The sequence below is a fragment of the Nomascus leucogenys genome, chromosome 3, assembly GCF_006542625.1.
Source record: "Nomascus leucogenys isolate Asia chromosome 3, Asia_NLE_v1, whole genome shotgun sequence".
Taxonomy (NCBI): Eukaryota; Metazoa; Chordata; class Mammalia; order Primates; family Hylobatidae; genus Nomascus; species Nomascus leucogenys.
The window spans coordinates 54,172,879-54,199,559 of NC_044383.1; the positions used below are offsets into that span (position 1 = coordinate 54,172,879).

The 26,681-nt window shown below is 35.4% G+C and overlaps 1 protein-coding gene across 1 annotated transcript in view; it reads right to left on the reverse strand.

Moving 5' to 3' along the window:
- Window positions 1-26,681, reverse strand: part of MYO6 (myosin VI) — a 155,299-nt gene that overhangs the window by 52,710 nt on the left and 75,908 nt on the right. Inside the window, exons 5-13 of the mRNA XM_030809310.1 lie at window positions 25,439-25,568; window positions 23,107-23,212; window positions 20,099-20,154; window positions 17,444-17,541; window positions 16,747-16,911; window positions 13,136-13,216; window positions 9,587-9,767; window positions 2,839-2,983; window positions 874-1,031 (exon numbers count right to left, since the gene is read on the reverse strand). Coding sequence (XP_030665170.1) covers window positions 874-1,031; window positions 2,839-2,983; window positions 9,587-9,767; window positions 13,136-13,216; window positions 16,747-16,911; window positions 17,444-17,541; window positions 20,099-20,154; window positions 23,107-23,212; window positions 25,439-25,568 — 1,120 coding nt within the window. The remainder of the gene's footprint in view (window positions 1-873; window positions 1,032-2,838; window positions 2,984-9,586; window positions 9,768-13,135; window positions 13,217-16,746; window positions 16,912-17,443; window positions 17,542-20,098; window positions 20,155-23,106; window positions 23,213-25,438; window positions 25,569-26,681) is intronic.

Genomic DNA, 26,681 nt, shown 5'->3' on the forward strand with positions numbered 1-26,681 from the left:
TTTGTGTGTGTTATGCTAAAATTGTTGTAGAAAAGGAAAAAATAATTAATAATAATAATTAATAATTCTCTACCTTTGAACAAAAGGTAGAGAATTATAAAGTTTAAAATACATATTACATCAAAAGCAAAACTCCATCCCTCCCCAAATGTAAACACTCATACATTTCTTTGGCAAAAACCACAAAGAAGACACTACTCCTTCACAGCCAGAAAGAATGCCCACATCGATAAAGCCCAATACAAAACTCATTAGATTTACATTTCAAGATTTTTATATTTTTGTCACTCAGAGCAAAGCAGCATTCACATGCTGGTGACCCATTTCATTTCTGGTTGAACAGCTCTACAGTTGTTTAACTACTTATCTTGAGATGTTATTCATTTGATGGAAAATATAGCTACTTGCTGACAGCAACAGCAAAGAATTTCTAAACCTACTAATGAGGTTGGCCTGTAAGTTAGGTCAACCTATCCCCAGCTCTACAAATTAGTCAATGGTTTTAGCAACTCTATTTATCTTTTTTTGTTATTTAATTAGTGAATGTATTATCTTTATTAGTAGCACACAAGGATTTACCTTTATTCAGTTGTATTCCTTTTAGAGTACAGAGATATCCTTAACTATAGCAGTTTCAATCAATGTTTTAATTTTAGCATTAGTAGCATCAAAACTAATCCCCATGAGTCTTTCCTCTTTTCTTTAAAGTATCAGCTCCCTATCTAGGTCATATTATGAAATGTGAGTGTGGACATATAATTACACATATACAGCAAGTAAAATGAGTTACAAAGGAGAAAAGATTTAAGAACAAATTCTAATGTGTGAAAAAATATGAAACAAATATATACTCACAAAAGAAACTCTACTTACCAAAACCAGCAATATCTAGGACTCCAATAAAATAGGATGATGTTTCAAAAGGAAAACACTGATTTACTCTGTTTACCACATGATCAAAAAGATGGCTATACACTGTCTTTGCCAGGGCATCACGAGCATTGTTTGCTTGCTCCACTTTCAGAGGCACCCTATAAAAGAAAACCGTACTAGTAAAAATTCTTTATAATAGTATACTGTGAAAATGATGCCACAGTCAGAGTGCACCTAAACATACCCACAGAGAAGAACGAAATAAAGAGTTACCAAAGGTCATGTGAGAATAGGCACAGATAAATGGGGCTAAGTAGAAAACTGCTACAAGAGAACTAATGGAATTACCTAAAATTAGATCAAAAGTTTATTACTGGGTTAAAAAAAATTAGGCTTAAAAAATCATTTTGACCTTAATTTACATCCTGAATACATACAAAATTATTCAAAGGAATAACCTTCCTTTTGGTTTTCCTTAAATGCGAAGGAAACAGTGTTTAATTCAGGATAACTTTAAAGTATGGTAACTTCTTTACACTGTTTAGGACAAAATGTTTACATCTTAAAATTTGAACTGTCCCATTCTACTATTTAATATAACTAACTATATGGTATAACAGTATTAAATGTTGCAGGTACAGACACACAGCCATTGTCCTCAAGAAAATGATAGTCTGATGAAAAGAGACTGGCACAGAAGAGAATTTCCAAACACCATGCTAAATACTATCATAAAGATAAGCATGGGGTACCAAGAGAGCACCAAAAAAAAAAAAAGTCAAATTTGGAAGTAGAATTATAAGTCATTCAGATGAGCCTGAAACTTGATACTTAAGCCTCTCTAAACAGTGATTTCTCACTTATATTTTCTGCAATGGAACCCTTTCTTGAAGTGAGTTTCATGTGGACACGCTATACATAGAATACATAAAAGAGCTGCTTTGGATTATGGAATGGCATTGATTGAAAAAAGGAAACAACAACAAAAAACTGCTTTGGAACAAGGAGAAAATGGGAAAACGGAGGAAGCAATGCCTGAGAACCACCCACCTGCACATTTATGGGCTTTCCCTTGGGCCGCAGAGATATCTCTAAGGAACCAAGTAACTGTAGGCTGTAGGGTGCTACTCTACAAACTTCTTCCAGAGTTTTTCTTTATAACAAGAACAATTTTGAATTTGCTTAGCAAAGAATCAGGCTAAGCATACCTTGCTAAAATTTTCAAAAGAATAAGAGGTAGCCAATTTTCTGACAGGCTAAAAGCTGTTTCAAAAAATTCTTTCTGTGTAAATTTGTTGCAACTTTTTCAGAAATATGTCACTAGGGCTCACTGCCTGTCTTATTAGTAAGAGATAAAGGGTCTTCTTCCCTCCACAAATGAAGATCCTGCAGTGCCTCAGAATGACAAGGCTGAATGTCAATTTTATTCTACAGTACCAAAACCAAAAATATATACATGGAGACAAAAGTATAAAAACATCCAGGTACAATCTAGAAGTTCTTGGTTACTGATTTTTAAAATCTTGGTTAAGCCCTTATTTCTCCTCATTTGTAATTTCTCCCAAATAAAGAATCCTAAACATAAGGAAAGTGTCATTTGCTAAGTATTTTGCTAAAGTGAGATCTACTTAATAGAAGTTTTAGTACACATTATTTGCATAAAAAATTACTTTTAAAATAAAATGATCTGTTGCCTAAAACTGTCATATATTGATTTATACCATCAGCTCATATTTTCATAGTTGTAGAAAAGTAAACTTCTCTTAACTTATAAATTCCAAATATCAGCAAGGAACAACTTTAAGAGCTATGTTAAACTCCACTGATTTATATGGTGGATTACTCCACTGAGATGCACAGAATTTTGATCTATCAAGCTCAGGTTTTAAACACAATGTAACTTATGTTTTTCCTTGACAAACTGCAAGGCAAAATTTTTGCTGCGCAATTAGTTAAGGAACTTACTTTATAACTGTTCCTTTGGTGCCCCCTGCTGTTGTTAGCATGACTCTTGTGGTCAAACTTACTCGAAGATCATCTTGGTCCAAACCCAGTAATTCAGCACAATATTCCAAAGACTGAGCAGATTTATTCTTCAGATTACTACCACCTAATAGAAATACATTTTCATTGAAATTAATAAGTATTATATAAACCAGATTTTCAAGACCCGTTTCCTAGAATTATACTCCACTTACAAAAAACTATATAATAGGTAAGGCTTATTTGTAACTTTTAAATCCACCTCACTTTTTCACTATCCTTGTCAAACACCCGTACTGCTAAGATCAACAGAAGATCCTCCCTTGGGGAAGTCCATGGTAGAATCCTTTAAGCACATCAATATTAAACTGCCACTGTTTCATTTTTTTTGACCCTATAAGCAAACTACACTAATGATAGATTATAATCCTTTTTAATATATTAAATCTTTGGAGAAATATAGTATCTCATCATTAAAATTCATACGACTCCAAGAAATTTCAAGGAGTAATTTTAGTGCAAACGCTGTAAGGCACCTGAATAGATCAATACGGATGTACATATCTGTCTATGGATGTGTTTATGCATATACATAATAAGCATGTACTCATATTGCTTGGGGTTGAAGGGAGTGAAGAGACATTTACTATTACCTGTACAGGTTGAGTATCCCTTAACTGAAATGCTCGGGACCAAAAGTGTTTCAGATTTTAGATTTTTTCCAATTTTGGAATAACTGCATATACATGAAGAGCTCAATTCGAAACACAAAATTCATTTATGTTTCATATACACATTAATATGCATGTGTACCCCTGTCCAGTTCCTCCAACAGCTTGACTTTCTGTGCTAGAGATCAGTACAAATGCTTCCTCTTTTCCTTATTTACTGTTACCCTTAGGGGTATCTGCAAGCCTTTTTGACATTTTCAATATCTTTACACTGCAGAGCAGAGAATAGCAAAAAAAAAAAAAAAAAAAAAAAAAAGCAATGCAGTTAGGTCTTGACCCACGTGCGCATTTTGAGAAATCTGCCATTAGCACATCCAGCCTGCACATGTGCCATTTTATTTTTTGTGTGCTTGCGCAGGGGCACGTGAGGAAAAGATATTGCAGCAGAAGGTGGCCAGGCAGGTCATTTTTGCCTTAGTACATCATATCTACAGATTTCTATTTATAAGGGCTGTTTTAAAAAGTACTATAAAGAAAGACAGTGCTTTAGTCTCAGGGCTGATCAGGCTCTACAACTACTAGCTATGTGACCTTGAATAAGTTACTTATTCTCTTTGTGCTCAGCTTCTTCATCCATAAAACTGGGACAATTACTTTACCTACCTTATATGGTTGTTATTCAGATTAATAAGGTTATGTATGTGAAGTGCTTGGAATAGTGTCTGGTGCAGAGAAGTACTAGATAAAGATTAACTATTGTTTATATTTATTTGCATTATAATAAAAAATAACATTTTACAAATATTTTCAGATTAGTATTAATAAACGATATATTCTGACTACCTAATTAAAAACTACATAGAATGTGTGAAAATCCTGAGAATTTTATGACAAATTCATAAACTACTTAACATACCAATCTCAGAATATATATGAGAAAAGACTGTGAAAAATGAGACCTTATAATAATAAGATGTTGTTGGGACAATTCATTGAGGAAAGAACAGCTTCTTCAATAAAGGTACTGGAACAACTGGATGTCCACATGCAAAAGAATGAAGCTGGACCCCTTCCTCAACCATAAACAAAAATTAACTCAAAATGGAATCAAAGACTTAAATATAAGAGCTAAAGCTATTAAACTGTTAGAAAAAAACATAGTTATAAACCTTCACGATCACAGAGTAAATCTTCATGTCTTTGATATAATACCAAAATCACAAGCAATAAAAGAAAAAACAGATAAATTAGGCTTCACTGAAATAAAAACTTGAGTTTCAAAGAACACTATCAAATGAGTAAAAAGATAACACACAGAATGGGAGAAAAGATTTGCAAATTACATATCTGATAAAGGACTTGCACTTAGAATATATTTTTAAAACTCTTACAACTTGGTAATAAAAAGACAACCCAATTAATAAATGGGCAAAGAATCTCAACAGACACTTCTCCAAAAAAGATATACAAATGGTCAGTAAGCACACAGAAAGATGCTCAGCATCTTGAGCCATCAAGAAAACGCAAATAAAAACCACAAAAAGATAACACTTCACACCCTCTACGATTGCTATAAGCATACAGATAGTACTGCTGAGGATATGGAGAAACTGAAACCCTCATACACTTCTGATGGGAATAGCTGTGTAAAGTGGAAAAGCTGCTTTGAAAAAGTCTGACAGTTCCTCAAAAGGTCAGAGTTTACCATGATGTGATTCAGCAATTCCACTCCAAGGTATTTACTCAAGGGAAATGAAAACACATCCAAACACAAATTTGTACCCAAATGTTCTCAGCAGCATTATTCATAATAGCCAAAAAATGGAAACAACTCAAATGTCTAGAAACTGACAAATGGATAAACAATGTAGTATATCCATACAATGAAATATTATTTGGCAATAAAAATAAAATGAAGTACTGCTAAATGCTGTAACATGGATTAACCTTGAAAACATTATGCTATGTGAAAGAAGCCAATCACAAAAGACCACATATTGTATGATTCCATTTATATGAAATGTCCAGAATAAATTTATAGACAGGAAGTAGATCAGTGGTGACCTAGGGTTGAGAGAAGTGGGCAATGAGGAGTGACTGCTAATGGGTACACGGTTTCTTTGTGGGGTGATGAAAATGTTCTAAATCTATGGTGATGGTTGCACAACTCTGAAAATACTAAAAACCACTGAAATGTACACTTCAACTGAGTGAACTGTATGGTAAATTAACTAGATCTCAATAAAGCTCCTACCAAAAAAAAGAAAAAAGAGAGATACTTTGAGAATATTTTGAATGTTTTATTCAATGAAAATGTGCTTATTACTCACATGTAGGTTCTATACATATACATATTGCCTAAAATTATATAGCTCTCAAAAAACTGACCACCAAATAATTCATTTAAATATTTCTTCTTTTTTATTATATTGCAAAGTTTCTTACATACCTCCAAAAATTATGTAAGGCTAAGATAAAAAAAAAACAGGATTTTTAATAAGTGTTAAAAGGCAAAATACTATCATGTAAAGTTTTCATATCACTTCTTTCCAAAAAAGAACTTCTTCAAACATCTTTAAAGTTTCTTATTATAATAACATTTTATTTGTTATGTGGAATTTTAAAAACACAGGCAGTCCCAATGCAGTTTTCTGCATTTTCGTCATGCAAAAATTTCTTTATGACAGTTAAGAGTCCTATAAGTGCTTATTGGAGAATAATCTTTCCAGTAGAATAATTATGAAAATACCAAAATTTTTTGGAGACAGGGTCTCACTGTCCCAGGCTGGAGTGCAGTGGTACGATCATGGCTCACTGCAGCCTCAACCTCCAGGGCTCAATCATTCCACCTCAGCTTTCCAAGTAGCTGGGACTATAGGCATGCACCACCATGCCCAGCTAATTTATTGTGTGTGTGTGTGTGTGTGTGTGTGTGTGTGTGTGTGTGTGTGTGTGTGTTTTGTTTTTTTTTTTTTATGGGGTCTCACTAAGTCGCCCAGGCTGGTCTTGAATTCCTGAGCTCAAGTAACCCTCCCGCCTCAGCCTCCCAAAATGCTGGGATAACAGGCATGAACCACCATGCCCTGCCAAAACCAAGATTTTTTCAAATTGCTAAGACATGCCAAATTAAGCTCCCTAGGGAAAAAAGAAATCACTTCTAATTAGAAAGAAACCATTTGGATCTATAGGAAGAGTCATAGGAAGGATGAAGACAAATATAATAAAATCTTGGCTTTTAAAATAATTAATTTAATCATGTATTAATCTTATTGATTCCCTGCCTCTTTCCAATCTTCCCTGATTTCTGTTCACTTTCCCTTCAACAGAAGGAAGTTAGAGAAGAAAAATTAGAGATAATGCAAATAGCATTACCTTTGGGGCATTTCATACTCTTCAACTAACTTGATTATGCAACACTTACAATACTCTTTACAACTGCATCTTCTACCACAGGGTAATAATAAGAGGTGTGAAGATGCCATTTATCACTTCTAACAACATTTCTAAAGTGTGTATTAATTATTGTAAAGATTTTTGTGTGTTAGAATCTCCCATATATGCCCCTTTGGTATAACAATGCTAGAGAGCAAATGCAATGTATGCTAACATTCATTACGTTTTCAAAACAAATTTTCCAATCCTTCAAAAAAACAATAAAAAATGTTAATGCACATTAAGAACATACCTAATTTTGCTTGAATTTTTTTTCATTTTAAATTGGGAGCAATCAGCATTTTAATTGTACTTACTCATTTAAAGCACTTATAATGATGACTATGTGCCAGACACAAGTACTCAAATCATTTTACAAATATTTAACTCACGTATTCCTCTTTACAGCATGAGGTAGGGACTATTATCTTCAGTTTACAGTGAGGAAACTAAGACACGAAAAGGCTACGTGCCCTGCCTCAGGTCACACATACAGTATGTGGTAAAGCATCTGAATCGGGAGCACGTGCTCCCATCCACTATGTTATGTTGCGTCTCACATTATTGATTTCATAGCATTATAGAACACTAGATCTGAAAATCATTAAGACATCTGTTTTAGTCGGTTCATTCATAGATGACAAATTTCAGTGGCCTGGGAGAAAGAAGGGACAATTATCACAAGCCTCTGAGTTAGTCAGACATGAGCAGAACCAGCTCTCACATCTACAACTTCATCAATAACCACATGCATCATTTCAACACAGGTTCCACTTCTGTAAAATGGAGGTAATATCCCCTACCTCATTATATTTATGATATACAGATTACAATTATGATGTTTATGATGAAATACAGAATAAGAAGGGTCTTGCATATAACACTTTTTTTAATCTTTTTTTTTCCTGTCTTCTTGTCCCCTTTCCCTATATGCACACTATTGCTAGTGAGAGGAGGTGCCAGCTGGGCTTCCGGGGTCGAGTAGGGGCTCAGAAAGCTGTGAAACTCACTCATTTCCTGTATCAGGACTTACTTTGGTCCTGGATGAACAATATTAAGGATATGTGCTTAAAATATTCCTAACACCAGGATTTGTGCACGTGTTTTCTCCCCCAAGAAAGCTGTAACAGCAAAAATTTTGCTGTAAGCTTCCCTATGTCCTCTCTCCCTCTCTCCCTTCCCCCTCCCCTGAAACTAAAAGAAATGTTAAATGCCCATTTTCTGTGACCACTGGGCCTTATCTATGCTCCTAATTCCAATTCCTACAAACATACTTTGTAAAGTCCCGTAAAATCCCGTCTCCTTTGCCATGCCGCTGCAAGGTCATAAAGGAAATAAAACCGAAGTTGCAATTCCGGTTTTCCTCAAAATCTAAAACATGTCACAAAATCATTCACTGCCTTTGTTTCTGGCTCTGGTAACATCTTCCCGCTGCACGTGTTTCCCACCTTAAAGAGTTTAAAAGGCAACTGCATCATCTCACTCTGGCTACCCACCTGGGACCCCTTCCACACTGTGAATGCTTTGTACTGTCACTCTGCTCAATAAAGTCTACAGCTTTTTTTTCTCTTGGTCCCTGTCTCCAACACTCACTGCAGGCAGCCACCACACCAATTCTCTGGCGTGGCTAAGGCAAGAACCTTTAGCGTTACACTAGGTACTGACTGTACTTTAAAAGTCCTTCTCATGGTTTATTTAATTTTGCAAGTGAAGAAACCAAGGCTCAGAGAGCCTCTGGGATCTAACACCAAAGCCCATTATTGACTACTACATTAAATGGTGCTGTAGGTTTTCCTTAACTCATCCTTGGTATAAGATCCTACAATAATGTCTTAATATAGGGGTTGACAATCTTTTTCTCTAAAGGGCCAGATAGTAAATATTTTAGGCTTTGCAAGACATACAGACTCTCTTGCAGCTACTCAACTCTGACACTAGCACAAAAGTTGGTATAGACCACACATAAATGAGTGGGTGTGGCATTGTTCCAATAAAATTTTACTTACAAAAACAGGCAGTGGGCCAAATTTGGGCCGTGGTTCATAGTTTGCCATTCCCTGTATTCGTAGATCAAATTTAGAATTATGCAAAGTCCTACTGTTTACGTACAGACTGAAACACTGGAGTTGAAAAGTTGCTTTTGCCATGTATTTAAATACTCTTTCAATCTGCATAAGATTAAAATTTCCATTTATTTTCATTTCTCATTAATAAAGTGCATGGGCTTTTATATATTAAGTTGCCCTAACTAATTCACCCAATGAGCCTGAAAATTTTCAAAAATGCCTTAATAGATGATAGAGAATTAATCTGCTCACCTATTGGAAAAGTGTAATGTAACTGGAAAATTTAACTAAAAATTACCCTAAATTTATCAGGATAAAATAGTTATCCTTCAAAAATGAGAGGTTTATTCCTAAGCAATATCACTGATTTGTTCAAAACACAGCTCAGAATGACTGATAATGAAACATTCTTCATTTGGGAGATTCAACATGTAACCCAGGATATTTTAGATATTTCTTAAAGTTTTTAAGCAAACTGCATATAAAGAGATTCAATTTTCATATGACAAATAACAGAAATTCTATTTAATCTTTTTCCTCTTTAAAAAATAAAAAGCAAACCTGAAGTGCTGCCAGCTTCCTCAAAATCAATATTTCCAAGGTGCAGGACGCCAGCTACTACCCGGAAGAGATCAAGCTTTTCTTCATCATCCAAACCAATTTTTTTCATAGCCGTGCACATTCTAATAAAATCACCATGGTCATCTAACAGAGGATCTTTCATAGAACCTGCCTTAAGGTACTACAAAACGAGAAGACACCAATTAACTGATCGTTACATTATTTAAGTACACTAAAACCACTACACCAGGTCAATTAATGCACTATATGACATGCAAAAATAAAATCTGTCAATGGGAAAATCTTTACTATTCTAACATTCAAAAACTAAATGACCAGGAAAAGTATACACAGGACCTCTCTGTTCTATTTCACTATTTACTACATGTGAATCTACACTTATCAGTAAAAATTTCAATTAAAATAATGAAATTAGATGTTTTTCAATTAAATTACAATTTTCACTGTAAAGTCTTATAATCCTAGGATATTAGAAAAAGGCAAAAATTGAGTGAAAAAGGAGGGAATATCAATACTTGAATCAACATTACAGTTTTTTTAAATGAGGTACTGATATATTCATTTAATATATTCATTTAATTATTCCACAGTATATACATGTATCAAACATTACATTGTACTCCAATGTACTGTATAAATATATATTATTCTTGTCAATTAAAAAAAGAAAAAGTTAAAAAGTGCAATAAAAAATTTAAATGTGACAATTAGTATGACACTCCTTTAGGTTAACTGCCACCAACTGCACCAATATTAAGTCATAGTAAATAGGGGTCAGGCTGATACAATTTTCATGCCTTAGAATTCTTTTCTAAACCTTTTAATATGCATATATATACATACAAGGTAAAGTATATTAGTAAGCATTATGCTTACTCTCATAATTTACACAATGACTTAAAACATTTCAGAAAAAATGAGAAGAAAATTTGTTTTCTCTCCTAAAAGAACTTGCATCTAATGTACTCATTTGTTAGACTCTATACCAACTCAGAAGAAAAAAAGAAGAAAGTCAGGTCTGCAGAAACTAGAAGGAGAAACATAAAAGTTACTGGACACGAAAAGACTGTACTAGAAATTTTCCAGAACTTGAGAATATGTAAATTAAACATTAAGTAACAGGATCATGATCAACTGATCATTAAAGATGCCTCCTGGAGATGAATATTTTTTCCTCCCAGTAAATAAATGATTCCCAGCTCAAACTATAATTGTCTTTCCACAAAATTATTTAAAATGTTCAATTTAGTAACATTTCTGGAAAATATCTAAGACAATAAAATTCAATTTTATTCTTAAAAGAAGCAAAGGAAACAATCACATGCAGCCAAAACTGTTCAGCAGAAAACACACATCGTGCAGAATTTTTAGTCTTGCAGTCGAAGAATTGCTTCATTTAAAAACTATTTCTAATCAAAAGTTAATGAACATATTTGCTGTATGGTAGACTAAAAATACTGCATTTTTCTAAAAATTACACACAACCTAAAGACATTCAGATGGAATTGGGCAAAGGGTTTAATTAGTCAAAATGATCACCTCATCCTCCTGATAAAGAAGACATAAAAAGTAATTTAAACATATTAATCCATTATTTAACTATACATATAAACACACACTCACTCAATGTGAATAAGATTTCTGACAGAGTATACTGACTCTAGAATAAGAGGGCAATTTTCTTCTTTGGAGAGTACATGCTACTCTTTGGAGAGTAAACTCCAGTTTTCTTTCCTCTCTACTCCATTTTTTTCCATGGCAAATGATCAAGCTTATATCTTTTTCCCCCCTTCAGAACTGCTGAAATGTCCCACTAGGAAAGGTCTCCATTATCTTAGTGAAAATACTATAACTACTATATTTTGATATCTCAGAAAAACATAGTCTTATCAAGACAAAGAAAGATGCCATAATAAATATTAATGTTGCTTCTTAAAGTACCAACCATGGCTATAACAAAGTTTATAGTTTGTAATTCAGATTCTGTATATATAATGATATATAAAATGCCAGATTAAACAAAAATTAACTGTAGGGTTGTCTGCCTAGAATTTTAAATAATGGAATATTTTATTTGCTTTCTATCCTTTTATATAAATATGCTAAAAACATAAATCATCTCATCCATTTTAAGAAGAGTAAAAAATATGGGGCTTACAAATGTAGAAGCATTAAAAACTGACTATTATAAAAACTTCTTCGATTCCTCAATTTAAATTTTTAATAAAATTAATACAAGTAACACTAACCAGTATCTATCATTAATCCTTACTTAGTATTTCATAACTTAAACCCCTTGAGTACATGCAACTTAACATCACTTATTAAGCACTGCATATTAAAATTTATATAGGTTGTAAATTTTTAGATTAAGAACTTAATATTTTAAAAAGAATACTTAATGGTATAATTATATCTAATTATTCTTGGAAATATAATTTACTGAAACCAATATATAAATTTTTCATAATATATTACATAAATATGATGTTTTAAACAGAACTACAATGATATATAAGCTTTTCAGACGGAGTCTCGTTCTGTTGCCCAGGCTGGAGTACAGTGGTGCGATCTCCACTTACAACAGCCTCCATCTCCTGGGTTCAAGCGATTCTCCTGCCTCAGCCTCCTGAGTAGCTGGGATTACAGGCACACACCATGACACTTAGCTAATTTTTGTAATTTTTTGGTAGAGACAGGTTCTCATCATGTTGGCCGAGCTGGTCTCGAACTCCTGAACTCAAATGATCCACCCGCCTCAGCATCCCAAAGTGCTGGGATTACAAGGGTGAGCTACTCCACCTGACCAGCTTTTTTTTGTTTGTTTTTAATTCTGTTGCCCAGGCTGGAGTACAATGGCATGATCATGGCTCACTACAGCCTCCACCTCCAGGGTTCAAGCAATCCTCCCACTTCAGCCCCTCAAGTAGCTAGAACTACAGGCATACATGACCTCACCCAGCGAATTTTTTTTATTTTTTGTAAAGATGGGGTTTCACTATGTTGCCCAGGCTGGTCTCAAACTCCTGGCTTCAAACGATCCTCCCGCCTTGGCCTCCCAAAGTGCTGGGATTATAGGTGTGAGCCACCACACCTAGCCTATAAGCATTTCTTCCCAAGAATGCTTAATCTATTTACTGTCTACATCAAACCTCATGTCAGCCTTGAAATAGACAATAAATTGTAAAAGACATATACTTAAGCTCAAGTGGGTAATAGCAAGTTTCAAAAATGCTAGAAGAGAATGATTCTTAGGCAATTTAATACCTTCATGCTTGAAAACAGAATGAGAGGAGAGCAGTGCAGTGATGCCCAACCAGAAGAACCAGAACCTGTCGCTTCACTAGATATCAACAAGAGGTATAAAGTATTACACTGTGAAAGAGACTTAGATGAATATTTAGTTTTTTAAAGTATAAGCCTAAAAGTTAGAACTCTTACTTGGGCTCCAAAATAAAAATTATAACACATCTTTCAGGATGAGTTTTTTTTTACGTTAAAGATTTTATGAAAAATGGTCTACTATACCTCAGGACTTTTGCGGTTCTGTAAAATCTGTTTGTCAGTTTCTTTGTTAGCAAAGTATCTAGTGCAGCCTCGGTTTAAATACTATGACAAAACAAATTAAATATAATTAACATATATGATCCATAGGGAAATAATACAGGAGAAAACACAACTTACCAAATAGTGCCAACCATGAAGAATTTCTAAACACAACTTGAGTATTGTATAATCTCACCATTAAAATCAATACTTCTATATTTTATAAGCATTTTCTTCCTACTAATAAAACCAGGAATATTAAAAATCCTAATCTCTGAGCATAGATTAAATAAAATGATTAAAATAAAAATCAATGATATAATGGTTTTCTACTTTTAAAGGGCAACAATTTTATATCTTTTCAGTATCAAAAATCTAAATATAGGGCATAAAATCATGAAAATCACCTTCCTACTAAATATGTAGAATCTCAAGTAAGGACCGATACTGTGGTTTAATTTTTCAAGCAATATTTTAAATTCTGAAAAGTTAAGAAAGAAATTCTATTCTTGATTTTCTTAATTTTTGATTTTTAGAGTCAGTTTTTTAAAACATGCTTTTCACATTTATTGAAAGCAAACAGTGACTGTACATAAATTACAGTACTTGCTTTATGCTTTATGGATCAAATAATTTAAAGTTTTCTTATTTCAATGATTTACTTTGCTTACCAAAGGCTTTCAAAAGCTAAATGCTTCCAAAATATAGAACAAGAGGAGTAATTCAAAAAAAGAATATCTATTGGTATCAACAAGAATCTACTGCTCACATTTATTAGTCTCACAACTGAAGGCTTGCTTCATTTAAAAACTGTTTCTAATAAAAAGTGAATGAACATATTTGCTATATGGCAGACTAAAATTTTTCTGCATTTTTCTGAAAATTACACACGCCTAAAGACATTGAGATGCAATTGGGCAAATCTGATCAGAAAGGATGTACACAGAGAACAGGATGGACAAGTTTTTTTAAACATCTCAGCTTCTCTTAAATCAGGTCACTATGATTTTATTGTACCATGGCATGAATTCCCAGATTAAATGCAGCACATCATACACATACCAAAAAAAATTTATAATAAATTTGAATGATTTGGAGATAAATTAATATTTTAGACAATCAATGCATCTATCTTTCCTTCTCCATTATAATTAAATGCTAAAATACAGTAAAAACAAGACAACTATATACATGTTTTTTTTTTCTTCCACCCTAGAATCTTTGGGAAAAAAATAAAACAGAAGGGAGGAGGGACAATGTCGGTAAGCATTTTCAATGGACTGTTTCAAATAAGAGCTCTTTTACTTAGCAGAATAATAGCTTAAACATATAGAGCCAAAACAAACACGTTCTTTGCTACCAAGCATTTTGTCTCCTCACTCCAACTGTTTTGCCAAATACTTTGCTTCTGGACAGTAGGGCCTAATATTACAACCTTGGATAGAAACGCGTCCTTTTAGTTTTTCTGTAACTACAACACTATCCCTGCCATCTATTCTTATTCTATCCAAGCCTTCTTTACATTCAAGGATCTATCCATGATTACAGCAACTGGCTCCATAAAACATGTGCAGAAATATTTGAAATGTCTAAATGCAAACATTTTTAAACCTTTTACTTTTTAAAGTATATGTGTGGTTAATAAAAATGTTTACAGACAGGTATACATCTACAATTCTTTACATACTAATTTTGATAGAGTAGTGACCAAAAAATTCAACAATTTTGCAAGTGTTCAACCTACTGCAGGTTTCCCCTTTGTTTTTAAAACCTGATCTCTCAGATATAACCAGAAGGCTAAACTACAGAAAAACCTGATGAAATCACTAACACACTTTCAAGTCACTTTAAGGCAGAATTATTTGGGGGAAGTGGATATAGTAGTGTGTTTGTGCCTGCATATGAGAGGAATATTCAAGATGGCAGATGTATGCAACGCTGTTCCCCTACTCTCCCTCTTACCATCACAAGGACTCTCCTGTAAGAAAGGAAATCAGGCCTCCTGGTTCACACTGCAGAAACAGGAAATCCTCTGACCAGATAAATTTCAACATCCTTTCAGGATGCCTGCCATTGTACCAGGAAAGGCTGTACATTCTGAAACTCAAAAACACTATGCTCCCAAGCCTCCGAGCAGGAAGAAACGCTAGATTAAGGCCAGAATAGTCACATCACTTTATTGTCAACTAAGTATTGACAAAACCATATCATCATTATCATATTTCATGTAATTCCTAGTAATTTATTCCTTTTTTAAAAACCACAGTAAAAAAGAAATGCTTCCCTTACTTTCATGAAAATGTGGGCAACTAGCTTCAAATTCCAATTAATTTGGAGAGCTCTAGAAAAGACTGGACATTTTACAAGTATATAAAGAGATACATTTATAAAGCGTTTTAAGACAACAGACTTCTAAAATTTGTAAATACACATTAAAAGAAATTGGTTGAAGTGAAAGAAAAGCTGCCTGCAAACACACACACACACACACACACACACACACAACCACACAGCAGTAATTATGTGTGTTATGATTCTCAATGGAGGCTTTCTGACCAAAAAAGACTATCAGAATCAGCTGGGGAACTCTATACAAACGACATTCCTTACTCACATTCCATTCCTTTGTATAAACTACATTCCCATACTCCAGACAAAGACAGTTTTCTAACCTGAGAATCTGAAAACTGTGTTAACCATCCCCAGTCACCGCTCCTAGAAACTCTACTCCCTAGGCTTGTGATGCTCGGGTGTGTGTGTGTGTGTGCGGGCGCGTGCGCGCATGTGTGTTTCCCATCACATTCTAAGATGCTCAAGAGCAGGGACTGGGTATTATTTATCTTTTTAATCCTGGCCCAATGCCTGGCACCCAATGGGCAAGCAATAAATATTTGTTGTTGAAGTGAATTAAGAAATACAATCATGTGTCCTTTATTAATATTAATTCAGTGTTCAAACATTTTTACAGATAAGTCAAAGGTAACTTTAAAGCTAGTATTACAGAGCTATTATAAATTTCTAATTGAGTTTAAATTGATATAGGGTTTAACAACTATCCTTTTATCTATTCCATTATGTGCCTCCTCATATAGTGTTATATTATAAACTCAGCAGTACACCTTAATAGAGATCTTCTCAGTACAGTGGTCATTCTAACATGTTATACTTGATCCAATGTAAGTTACATACACACAACAAGTAGATTTCAAAATCCACTAAAATAAGTTTTAGGCTTGATGGCAATTATATTTTCAAAAATTATACGAAATTTTTTTTTCTTTGAGATAGGGTCTCGCTCTGTTGCCCAGGCTGGAGTGCAGTGGCACAATCATGGCTCACTGCAGCCTCAACCTCCTGGGCTCAGGAGATCCTCCCACCTCAGCCTCCCGAGTAGCTGGAACTACAGGTGAGTGCCACCATGCTCAGCTAATTTTTTGTATTTTTTTTAAGAGACAGGGTCTCGCTACATTGCCCAGGCTGCTCTCGAACTCCCAGGCTCAAGCAATCCATCCACCTGAGCCTCCCAAAGTGTTGGGATTACACGCATGAGCCACTGCACCTGGCTATATGAAATTTCTTTTCTTCCAACCTACCCGAAAATTATCTGGTGAACTCAAATGAAGTTTTTCTCTAATATCTTCGGGAGCACCAGCACACAACCTATAAAAGATATGATAATTTCTTTCCTCTTTGCCTTGAACACAGATCCTAGATTTCTCTAGGAGATAATGTGAAACAAATCCTCCAACAACTGAGCTCTAAAAAACAAAACACAGAGAAAATTTATTTTTGCATTTAAAGTCTTAAAGTATAATTTACCAATGTTAAATTATTTACCTTTTCTAATACACATTTGTCTATCAAAAAGGTTATAATATTCATCAAATAAAGGGGAAAAAACAAATAACTAAATGTAAGCATAGAGTATTTATAATGGTCATCCTTCATTTTAAACATCCTCATTTAAGTCTCTACCCAAATCCTGCTAAGTTTTGAGCCCCTTAAGAATCACAATTGACCTTGCACCGTACCTCAACACAGGTGCTAGAATATCTTACATGACTAGCTATACAGTAATACTCAATGCTGAAGTCAAATTCAGTATCTGGGGTTTAGATTGTGAAAGGAGCTTTTAGATGCTCATAGTGGACACATATATTCCTGCAACCATCTAAAGTAACAATGAAACTTAAAGGGATTTACCATTAAGTGCAAATACAGAACCAACTGACCCTTGCATTTTCACGAACACTCCCCAAAAATATCATTCCAAAGCTTACTCTCACTCACCTTTTCATTAAAATGTATTTCTACAAATTTCCCAAATCGACTGCTATTATTGTTGCGAACAGTCTTTGCATTTCCAAAGGCTTCTAGGAGTGGGTTAGCTATTGAGAAACAAAAAAAATCCATCAAAAAATTAGCATGACAGAACATTACAAAATATGCATAGTATATCTCCATTTGTTAATATATATGTCTAGAAAAAAATCTTCTAAAATATATTAACATGGGCCGGGCACAGTGGCTCACACCTGTAATCCCAGCACTTTGGGAGGCCAAGGCGGGTGGATAACGAGGTCAGGAGTTCGAGACCAGCCTGGCCAAGATGATGAAACCCCATCTCTACTAAAAAATAGAAAAATTAGCCGGGCGTGGTGGCGCATGCCTGTAATCCCAGTTACTTGGGAGACTGAGACAGAAGAATTGCTTGAACCCGGGAGGCGGAAGTTGCGGTGAGCCGAGGTCGCACCATTACACTCCAGCCTGGGCAACAAGAGCAAGGCTCCGTCTCAAAAAAAAAAAAAAAATTAACATGAAGGAATTCACATATAATGCCAAATTCCACAAATATTTATTGACTACCCACTATGTTCAGGCACTATTCAAGTACAGGAGATGGGAAAATTTCTCAAATATATAAAAACAAAATGTAAATGTCATAGGAAAGACTAAATTTTTAAGCCACTATGTTACAAAATTTATAACTCGACTTTAAAATATTTTCCCTAAGAATTTTTACTGTTTTATCAAGTGTATCAGATCCACAACAGTACTTAGATAAAACAGCAAACCTCTTGTGACAAAATATAGGCAAGAGATGTATTACTTGACTTACTTTTCTAAAACATTTTACATATTAATAGTCTCCATATTTAACATTTTTACATGTATATCCAGTGAAATTTAACAAATTAAGAGTTTACAGAATTACCTAAGAAAGGCTCTCAGAATAATAGGTTTTAAAATCCTAATGAACAAATATAACATTTTCACTGTTATTTTATAATCACCTATAAACATATCATGACTGGATAAGACTTATTAGAGTCTACTCTTGTACTCACCTAAGTCTCAATTATAAACATACCAAATTAGTGTTAATCTTACACACATATTCTCCTCTCCATCAACAAACTTAAAGTGCTTCATAATGTTTAGTGTTAAAATTTTTTTTATGAAGCATGTTCTTCCTATAATAAACATGAAGCCAGCCGGGTGTGGTGGTTCACACCTGTAATCCCAACACTTTGGGAGGCCGAGGCAGGCGGATCTCGAGGTCTGAAGATCGAGACCATCCTGGCTAACACGGTGAAACCCCATCTCTATTAAAAGTATAAAAAAATTAGTCGGGTGTGGTGGCGGGCACCTGTAGTCCCAGCTACTCAGGAGGCTGAGGCAGGAGAATGGCGTGAACCCGGGAGGCGGAGGTTGCAGTGAGCCAAGATCGCGCCACTGCACTCCAGCCTGGGAGACAGAGCGAGACTCCGTCTCAAAAAAATAAATAAAATAAAAATAAAAAATAAGCATGAAGCCATATTTCTTATGAAGCCTTTTCAAGTAGATTTCTCCTATTCTATCCACAGTAGAAGGCTTAACTAGTCTCTAAACTCTTTTAAAGATCATTCCCCAGCCATTTCACATGCCAAAATAAGTAAGAAAACATTAAAACTAAAAGAAATATTAACATATATCCCTCATGTTTCAGATGGGACAAAAAAACTGAAGCCAACATGGTCAGCCAGGTGTGGTGGCTCACACCTGTAATCCCAGCACTTTGGGAGGCCGAGGTGGGCGGATCATGAGATTAGGAGTTTGAGACCAGGCTGACCAACATGGTGAAACCCTGTCTCTATTAAAAATACAAAAATTAGCCGGGCATGGTGGTGGGCACCTGTAATCCCAGCTACTCGGGAGGCTAAGGCAGGAGAATCACTGGAACCCAAGAGGCAGAGGTTGTAGTGAGCCAAGATCAAGCCACTGCACTCCAGCCTGGGTGACAGAGTGAGACTCCACCTCAAAAAAAAAAAAAGAAAAGAAAAGAAAAAGAAAAAGAAATTATTCCAACTTCCATACAGAGACTGGATTAAGGAGAAGTAAGAATCTAAGTGAAGAGACCAAACGGGAGTCTATGACGCAGGAGGGCATCATGCAGGAGATTCAACATAATGGTAGTCTAGGCCAGTCGTCTCCAAACTGAGCTACAAGAAGACTTTCTAAGAAGGTATACAAGCATGGATAGCTTAAGGAAATCAATTTACACACTACTGCCTTTGTTAAAAAATGACTTCTCTAAAAAAGCACCTAATGCCAAATAACCCTTCTTCCTCTTCCCTTTACACAAAACAAGCTCCACAAAACAAACAGGAAGCTAAAGACATTCCTGTATTTCATTCATTCAACAGATATTTATGCTCGGTATCAGTTACCATTCTACGGGTTTGGAATATGAAACAAAAATCCCTGCCTTCTTAGTGTTTTCATGAGGTGGGGGTGGGGCAGAAACAATTGATGTTAGGTAAATAACAAGATGATATATGCGCAATGATTAGCAGGAGATAAGAGAGTCTTTTGCATCTCTGAGAGAAGAACATTCCATACCACTGAAGGAAGTCTTGTAAATTAATTTCAGTACATGCGTAACAATAGAAAAATTAGCAATACCTTCAACAATTCTGTCATCAATATCTTGACCTGTTCCATAGGATTCAGTCAGGTATCTGTTTAAAATATAGGAAAAAAATGTTGATGACAATAATATGGTGTACAATAATTTATAATTATTTAGTACATATAAAACTGAAACCTAGATCATCATCACAACAAATGTGTACTTAAATGCAACTATTCTGTTATAGCTTTTTAAATTTATTTAAAATTCTATTTGCGGCCAGGTGTGGTGGTTCATGCCTGTAATCCCAGCATTTTGGGAGGCCAAGGCGGGTGGATTACCTGAGGTCAAGAGTTCAAGACCAGCCTGGCCAACATGGTGAAACCCCTTCTCTACTAAAACACAAAAAATTAGCCAGGCATGGTAGCACGCCCCTGTCATCCCAGCTACTCAGGAGGCTGGGGCAGGAGAATTGCTTGAACCTGGGAGGCTGAGGTTGCAGTGAGCCGAGACTGCACCACTGCACTCCAGCCTGGGCAACAGAGTGAGACTCCATCTCAAAAGAAAAAAAAAAATTATATTTGGTGGTACTATGCTCATTACCTCAATGAGAGCATTCACACCCCAAACCTCTGTGTCACAAAATATACTCATAACAAACCTGCATATGTATGGCCTGAATCTAAATGTTGAAATTATAAAAATGAAAAATAAATTCTATTTGTATTGCATTTAACATCTAATCGACATTGTTTTTTAAATTGTTTTGGGAATGTTCTGATTTTATCCAACTATTTGATTTTAAATATATCATATTCATCAACTACAGGAGATGTCAAAGCCTTTTGTGAGAGCCTATTAATTCAATCTTTGGCTACAGAAAATAAGGCAATCTGCCTCTGAACAACTGGGAAGTTATCACTCTTCATGTTGTTTCACTGAAATATGAAACACAGAGAAATAACTATTTGCCTGGCACATTTCAAAATAAAGAGCAATCCTTAATTTAAAATGTAAGTTCACATTATAAGTTTATAACTCCTTAACTTTTTGTTCATTTTCATATATTAACCATAGACTCATATAGACTATTACATGCAGGAAAGAAAGAAAAAGAAATTGAAACACTTAGAATCCAAGAACATTGGGAAGCATTCACTTAACCAGAATTGTGTGTATGTATATATATACATATATATAACAGCTGTTAACAAACTCTTCAATTGATTTTATATAAAAAACTCTGAACAGCATACATATTTACATAATGAATAGCAAAATTTCATAGTACCGTTATGCAGCAATCAACTAAGAACTACAATTCCGTGGGAGTAACACTGGTAAGTACGCTGCTCCTAGCAGTAGTTCAACCACTAGATCTAACCTCATGGGTATGTAAATTAAAGGAACTGTACTACAATGAGTGTTATGATTCCTTCCATTTTTAAAATGCTATAATTCTAAACGAAGTGTAAGGCCAGGCATGGTGGCTCATGCCTGTAATCCCAGCACTTTAGGAGGTCAAAGTGGGAGGGTCACTTGAGTCCAGGAGCTGGAGACCAGCCTGGACAACATAGCATAACCCTGTCTCTACAAAAAAATTAAAAATTAGCCAGGCATGGTGGCATATGCCTGTGGTCCCAGTTACTTGGGAGGCTGAGGTAGGAGGATCACTTAGCCCCAGGAGGTCGAGGCTGCAGTGAGCTGTGATCACACCACTGCCCTACAGCCTGGGTGACTGGGCAGCAGAGCAAGACCCAGTTTTCAAAAAAAAAAAACCAAACCAAACAAATAGACAAAAAAAAAAAAAAAAACACAATGCAGAGAGTTTAATGGCAGCAAAGGGAACACATTAGGAGGCAGGCTACAGGGAAACAGAAATAAGGAGGCAAATTATCGTAAGCTTAAGGTAAAAAATGGTTTTAACCATGCTAACAACAGAAATACAGACAGAACGTAAATGTTAGATTCTTAAGGAATATTTCTAGATCACCCTTTATCTAACCAGTACAGGTCTCCTCCACGATCCTCATGTGAATAACATGTCAGAGCTGGCTTTCTGTAATCTATAGACTAGCTTCCATATAAGGTGTCTGTATCTTAAAAAGGATAGAGCCCACCATTCCAAACTATGTCATGAAGTATGCAAAGGTATTAAAAGTCAACCTTTTCAAATTCTCAAAGAAATATTTGCACACCTATGTTCATAACAGCACTACTGACAATAGCCAAGAGGTGGAAGGAACCTAAATGTCCATTGACAAATGCACGGATAAACAAAATGTACCACAGATCTACAATAAAATAGTATTCAGCCTTAAAAAGGAAGGATGGGATCCAAAATACTAAAAAATAAAAATAAAAGGAAGGAAATTCTGACACATACTACAACATGGATGAATCTTAAGTTGAGCTAAATAAAACAGGCCAGTCACAGAAAGACAAATAACTGTGTAATTTCACTTACATGAGAAATAGCTAAAGTAGTTAAATTCACAGAAAAATTGGAAAGTAGAATGGTGGTTGCTAGGTGAGTAGATAAATGGAGTTGTTGTTGAATGGGTCAAGTTTTAGTTTTCCAAGATGAAAGTTCTGGAGACTGTACATATTGGCTGCACAACAATGTGAATATACTTAATGCTACTATGCTATACACTTAGAAATGGTGACAACTTTTACATAAGTATTTTTTTACCAGAAAAAAAGTCAACCTGGTTGCCAAGCATGGTGGCTCATGCCTATAATCCCAGCATTTTGGGAGGCCAAGGCAGGAGGGTTGCTCGAGCCCAGCCTAGAAATTCGAAACCAGCCTAGGCACCACAGTAAGACTTCATCTCTAAAAAAAAATTAAAAGATTATCAGGGCATGGTGGCATGTGGCTGTAGTCCCAGCTCTTAGGGAGAATGAGGTGGAACAGTGGCTTAAGCCCAGGAGGTCAAGGCTACAGTGAGCTGTGGTGGTGACACTGCATTCCACCCTGGGTGACACAGTAAGACCCTATCTCAAGGGGGTAAAAAAACGATCAACCTACTCAAATATTTGAAGTTAGCTGAATACTCACCTTAGAACAAATTTTGTATTTTCTGTTTTGCCGGCTCCTGATTCTCCAGATACAATGATAGACTGACTCATCTTGAGCACCTTCATGTCTCGAAAAGCTTTATCAGCTAGGGTCAAAATAAGACATCACTGATGAGCAATATATTAAATATAAAGTTAATAATAGAAAGCTCACTTTAGGAGCACTTACTCTTAAAGAAATCATAAATGTCTGTTCAATGTTAATGAAATTTAAAATAAAGTCATTCAAAAGTGTTCAAATCATTTTAAAAGTATTAACTTTAAATGTTCTATCTTATTATCCTAAAAGTTAAGTAATATGAAATCCAAATAAACAACTCTTAAGTTTCTGACAGAATGTCTTGATATTATGGGCTGTGGCTCATCTCTTCCTAATTCCAGAGCTGATCTGCAGAGGGATTAAAAAAATGGTCACTATGCATAACTAATGAAGTCCCCAGTGAAAAGCAAGAATTAATGAGCTTCCAATTAAGAAATCTGGCAACCAAAAATTCGGCTGGAAAAAAAAATACATAACGGCAAAATATATCTGTGGGTTTTTTTCCTCTAATACAACTATTAAATTTAGAATTTGTCAACATTTTACAACTAGGCAAAATTAACAGCTTAAAATTTCCTAGATTTGCCACTGTTTACATATATAATTTTTAACTATCTTCATTAGACTCCAACAATTTAGGCTATAAACTGTATTAAATGTTAAGACTACACAGACAAGTTGAAAGCAATTTAATGCTGTTAAAGCAGTCTCAAATTAAGACAACTTTAATTCAAAACTAGGTCATCACAGTTTGGCTCTATAAGACAACTATTTCTCACCTCAGACATGTGCCAAGAAGCCTTCAGAAATGGCTTTTACTCTAAGGGGAGAATGCAAACCATACGCAAGAGCGCACACATCCCTTTGTCCAATTTATCAGCAACCTGCTCCACCACCACCCACCACCGCTTTTTTTTTTTTTTTTTTTTTGAGACAGGGTATCTCTCTGTCACCCAGGTTGAAGTATAGTGGCATGATTTCAGCTCACTGCAGCCTCTATCTCCTGAGCTCAAGCGATCTTCCCACCACTGCCTCCAGAGTAGCTGGGACTACAGGCAAGCACATGCCCGGCTAATTTTTTCATTTTTTTTATAGAGACAAGGTTTTTGCATGTTTGCCCAGGCTGGTCTTGACTTCCCGGGCTCAAGCGATCCGCCCTCCCCCAAGTGCCTGGATTACAGGCATGAGCCACCACACCCAACCTCCACACATTTTTAAAGAATCATTCCAAACACTTGTTTTTTAGCAGTAAAAAGCTAAAAATAAAAGCTGGTTTATTTACATTTTAAACATGTAACTTTTCTCCAGTGATGTTTGCTCGTATTCAGGTTTTAAGGGATGGGGCACCATTTTGCAGGCTAAACACAACCATGCCTGTCATAGCTTCTTCAAGCCAAAAGTAAATCTGCTGCTGCCCTGGTAGAGTAATTATGTCAGCCATATTCACTCTACCTAGTAATAGACAGCACACAGGTCAACCAAATCTGGAAGTGAACTCTGGTTAGGCCAAAACACAAGTATGAAGGGAAAGCCCAAAGAGAAACAGGATGCACTACGAACTAGTTCCAATACATGTCATTTAGCTGCTTTATGTCTGAATGCAAAGGGTTAGCTACCACCTCCGCATTCGGTGGGAAGAGGGGTAATTGCTCATTCTAATCAAAAACCTCCAACCCCTATGCCTCAGAGCTGGAGGACTTCAAAATAAGAGGCTGAGAAAGGCAAAGAGACACTACTGTCTTCCCATACAGATTCTCCAGTGGTATGAAGCATATACTACTTTTAATCCTTTAATTTTATAAACCCCTGATGCAAGATGATGCCCAGAAGTCTGCTCTTACAGCTGAAATCTAGCCCAAGTAACACACTCATAAGGGATGAGCTGGGTAAGAGACGAGGGCCAGAACCTCAAAATTGTGAAGGAGGACACTTTTAAGATGGAGCTGATGGTATTAAAGAGTCTAAAAGTACCATTAGGTCAGCTTTTATGACATCCTGCTTTCACCTGGGCAGACATCCCTTAGAGGACACAGGCATTTAACACAGATAATGATGTATGGTATGCCTGCCCCATTAGTTGACTGCAAAAGTATTCTTTCTCACCCTGTGTAAAATACTTGCTCCTAACAATGTTGATATATCCAAGAGGTATACAGTTTCTCCAAAATATATATTCAATTTATGGTATCTTTTATTAATCCAAAAGAAAAATTGAGTAAATCTGTACCATATAAAGAAAGACAAGAATTAAAATACATTTAAAATCACTTACCAATTGCAAAGGCATGAGGTGGTCTTGTCCCAAGAGATTTTCCTTGATATGACTTTATTGCTTCTGAAGAATATATTTTAGGTATGTCAAAGTATGGATTCACTGCAATCAGAATGTTGGCGACATATGTCTAAATATGAAAAGCATAAACATAAAATATTCCAATTACTATTTTCATTTAAAGATAAACAAAGCTCATACAAAAAATAAAATACAAAAAATTTCAATTATCTATATAACTAAGACTCCCAAATCAGTCCTAAATATTCCCTGAGTATTCCCTGATCCTTATAGGGACCCATATTTCTCCAATTCTTAATAAATATTCGTATCTTACCAACCCATAGGCACCTCAAGTTCAGCATATCCAAACTTAAGATTATCTCTTCCCACCTACCTCTGCCTCAAAGAAAATATTCTCCTTCCATGTGCTTCCTCCGGGACATGGCATCACCACCAAGGCACTACAGACAGAAATCTGAGTCTCTAGCTCTATCTCATTCAGCCTTCTTCTGTTGACTCTACTTACAAAATCTCCTACAGCTAAGTTTTAGTCATTTGTATTCCTTACCTACTGTATTCACCCTGCTACTAGGGAGTTTAATACAGCTCGTAGCACCTTCAGGGCCCATCCCTATCACTGAATGCCAAGGATTGATTTAGCTCTGTGGTGACCATTTGGTCCCAGATTTCTTCCAAACAATACATGCTAACCATTGCCTAGAACATTTATGGGCTAAATGTTTAATGAGCAACTTAAGCTTGCTTTTAATTTTGGAATTTAGCACATATTAGATGCTCAACATGAGTCAGCTGATTGAGTAAATTTTGCCTCTAAATATATTTCTAATCAAGAATAGCCACATTTAAAGTTAAATACGTTCTTTATTTAGTTTATTTTGAAAAAAATCAGGGAGAAAAGTAAAGTCTTAAAACTATATCTAACTAGAAGATGGCAAGTATACTCTTTTGGAACAGAATAAATAAGTTCTATTTCCCAGCTGTCACTACTTGGACAGATGGCAGAGACTAAATGTAATTTGGTCAGAATTAAGCAAGTACAATTAGGCAAATTGATAGTGATATAAAAGATTAAGACTGTCATTTGATCTAGTAAGTGTCAAAGAAGCCATGTGTTTTCTTCGTTCAAAAATAATGAAGAGCCCCATCCTTATAACAGGAGAACTACAGTGGGGTAATTTATCTCCAGCCACCAAAGGACTACACAGTTAGGTGATATTGG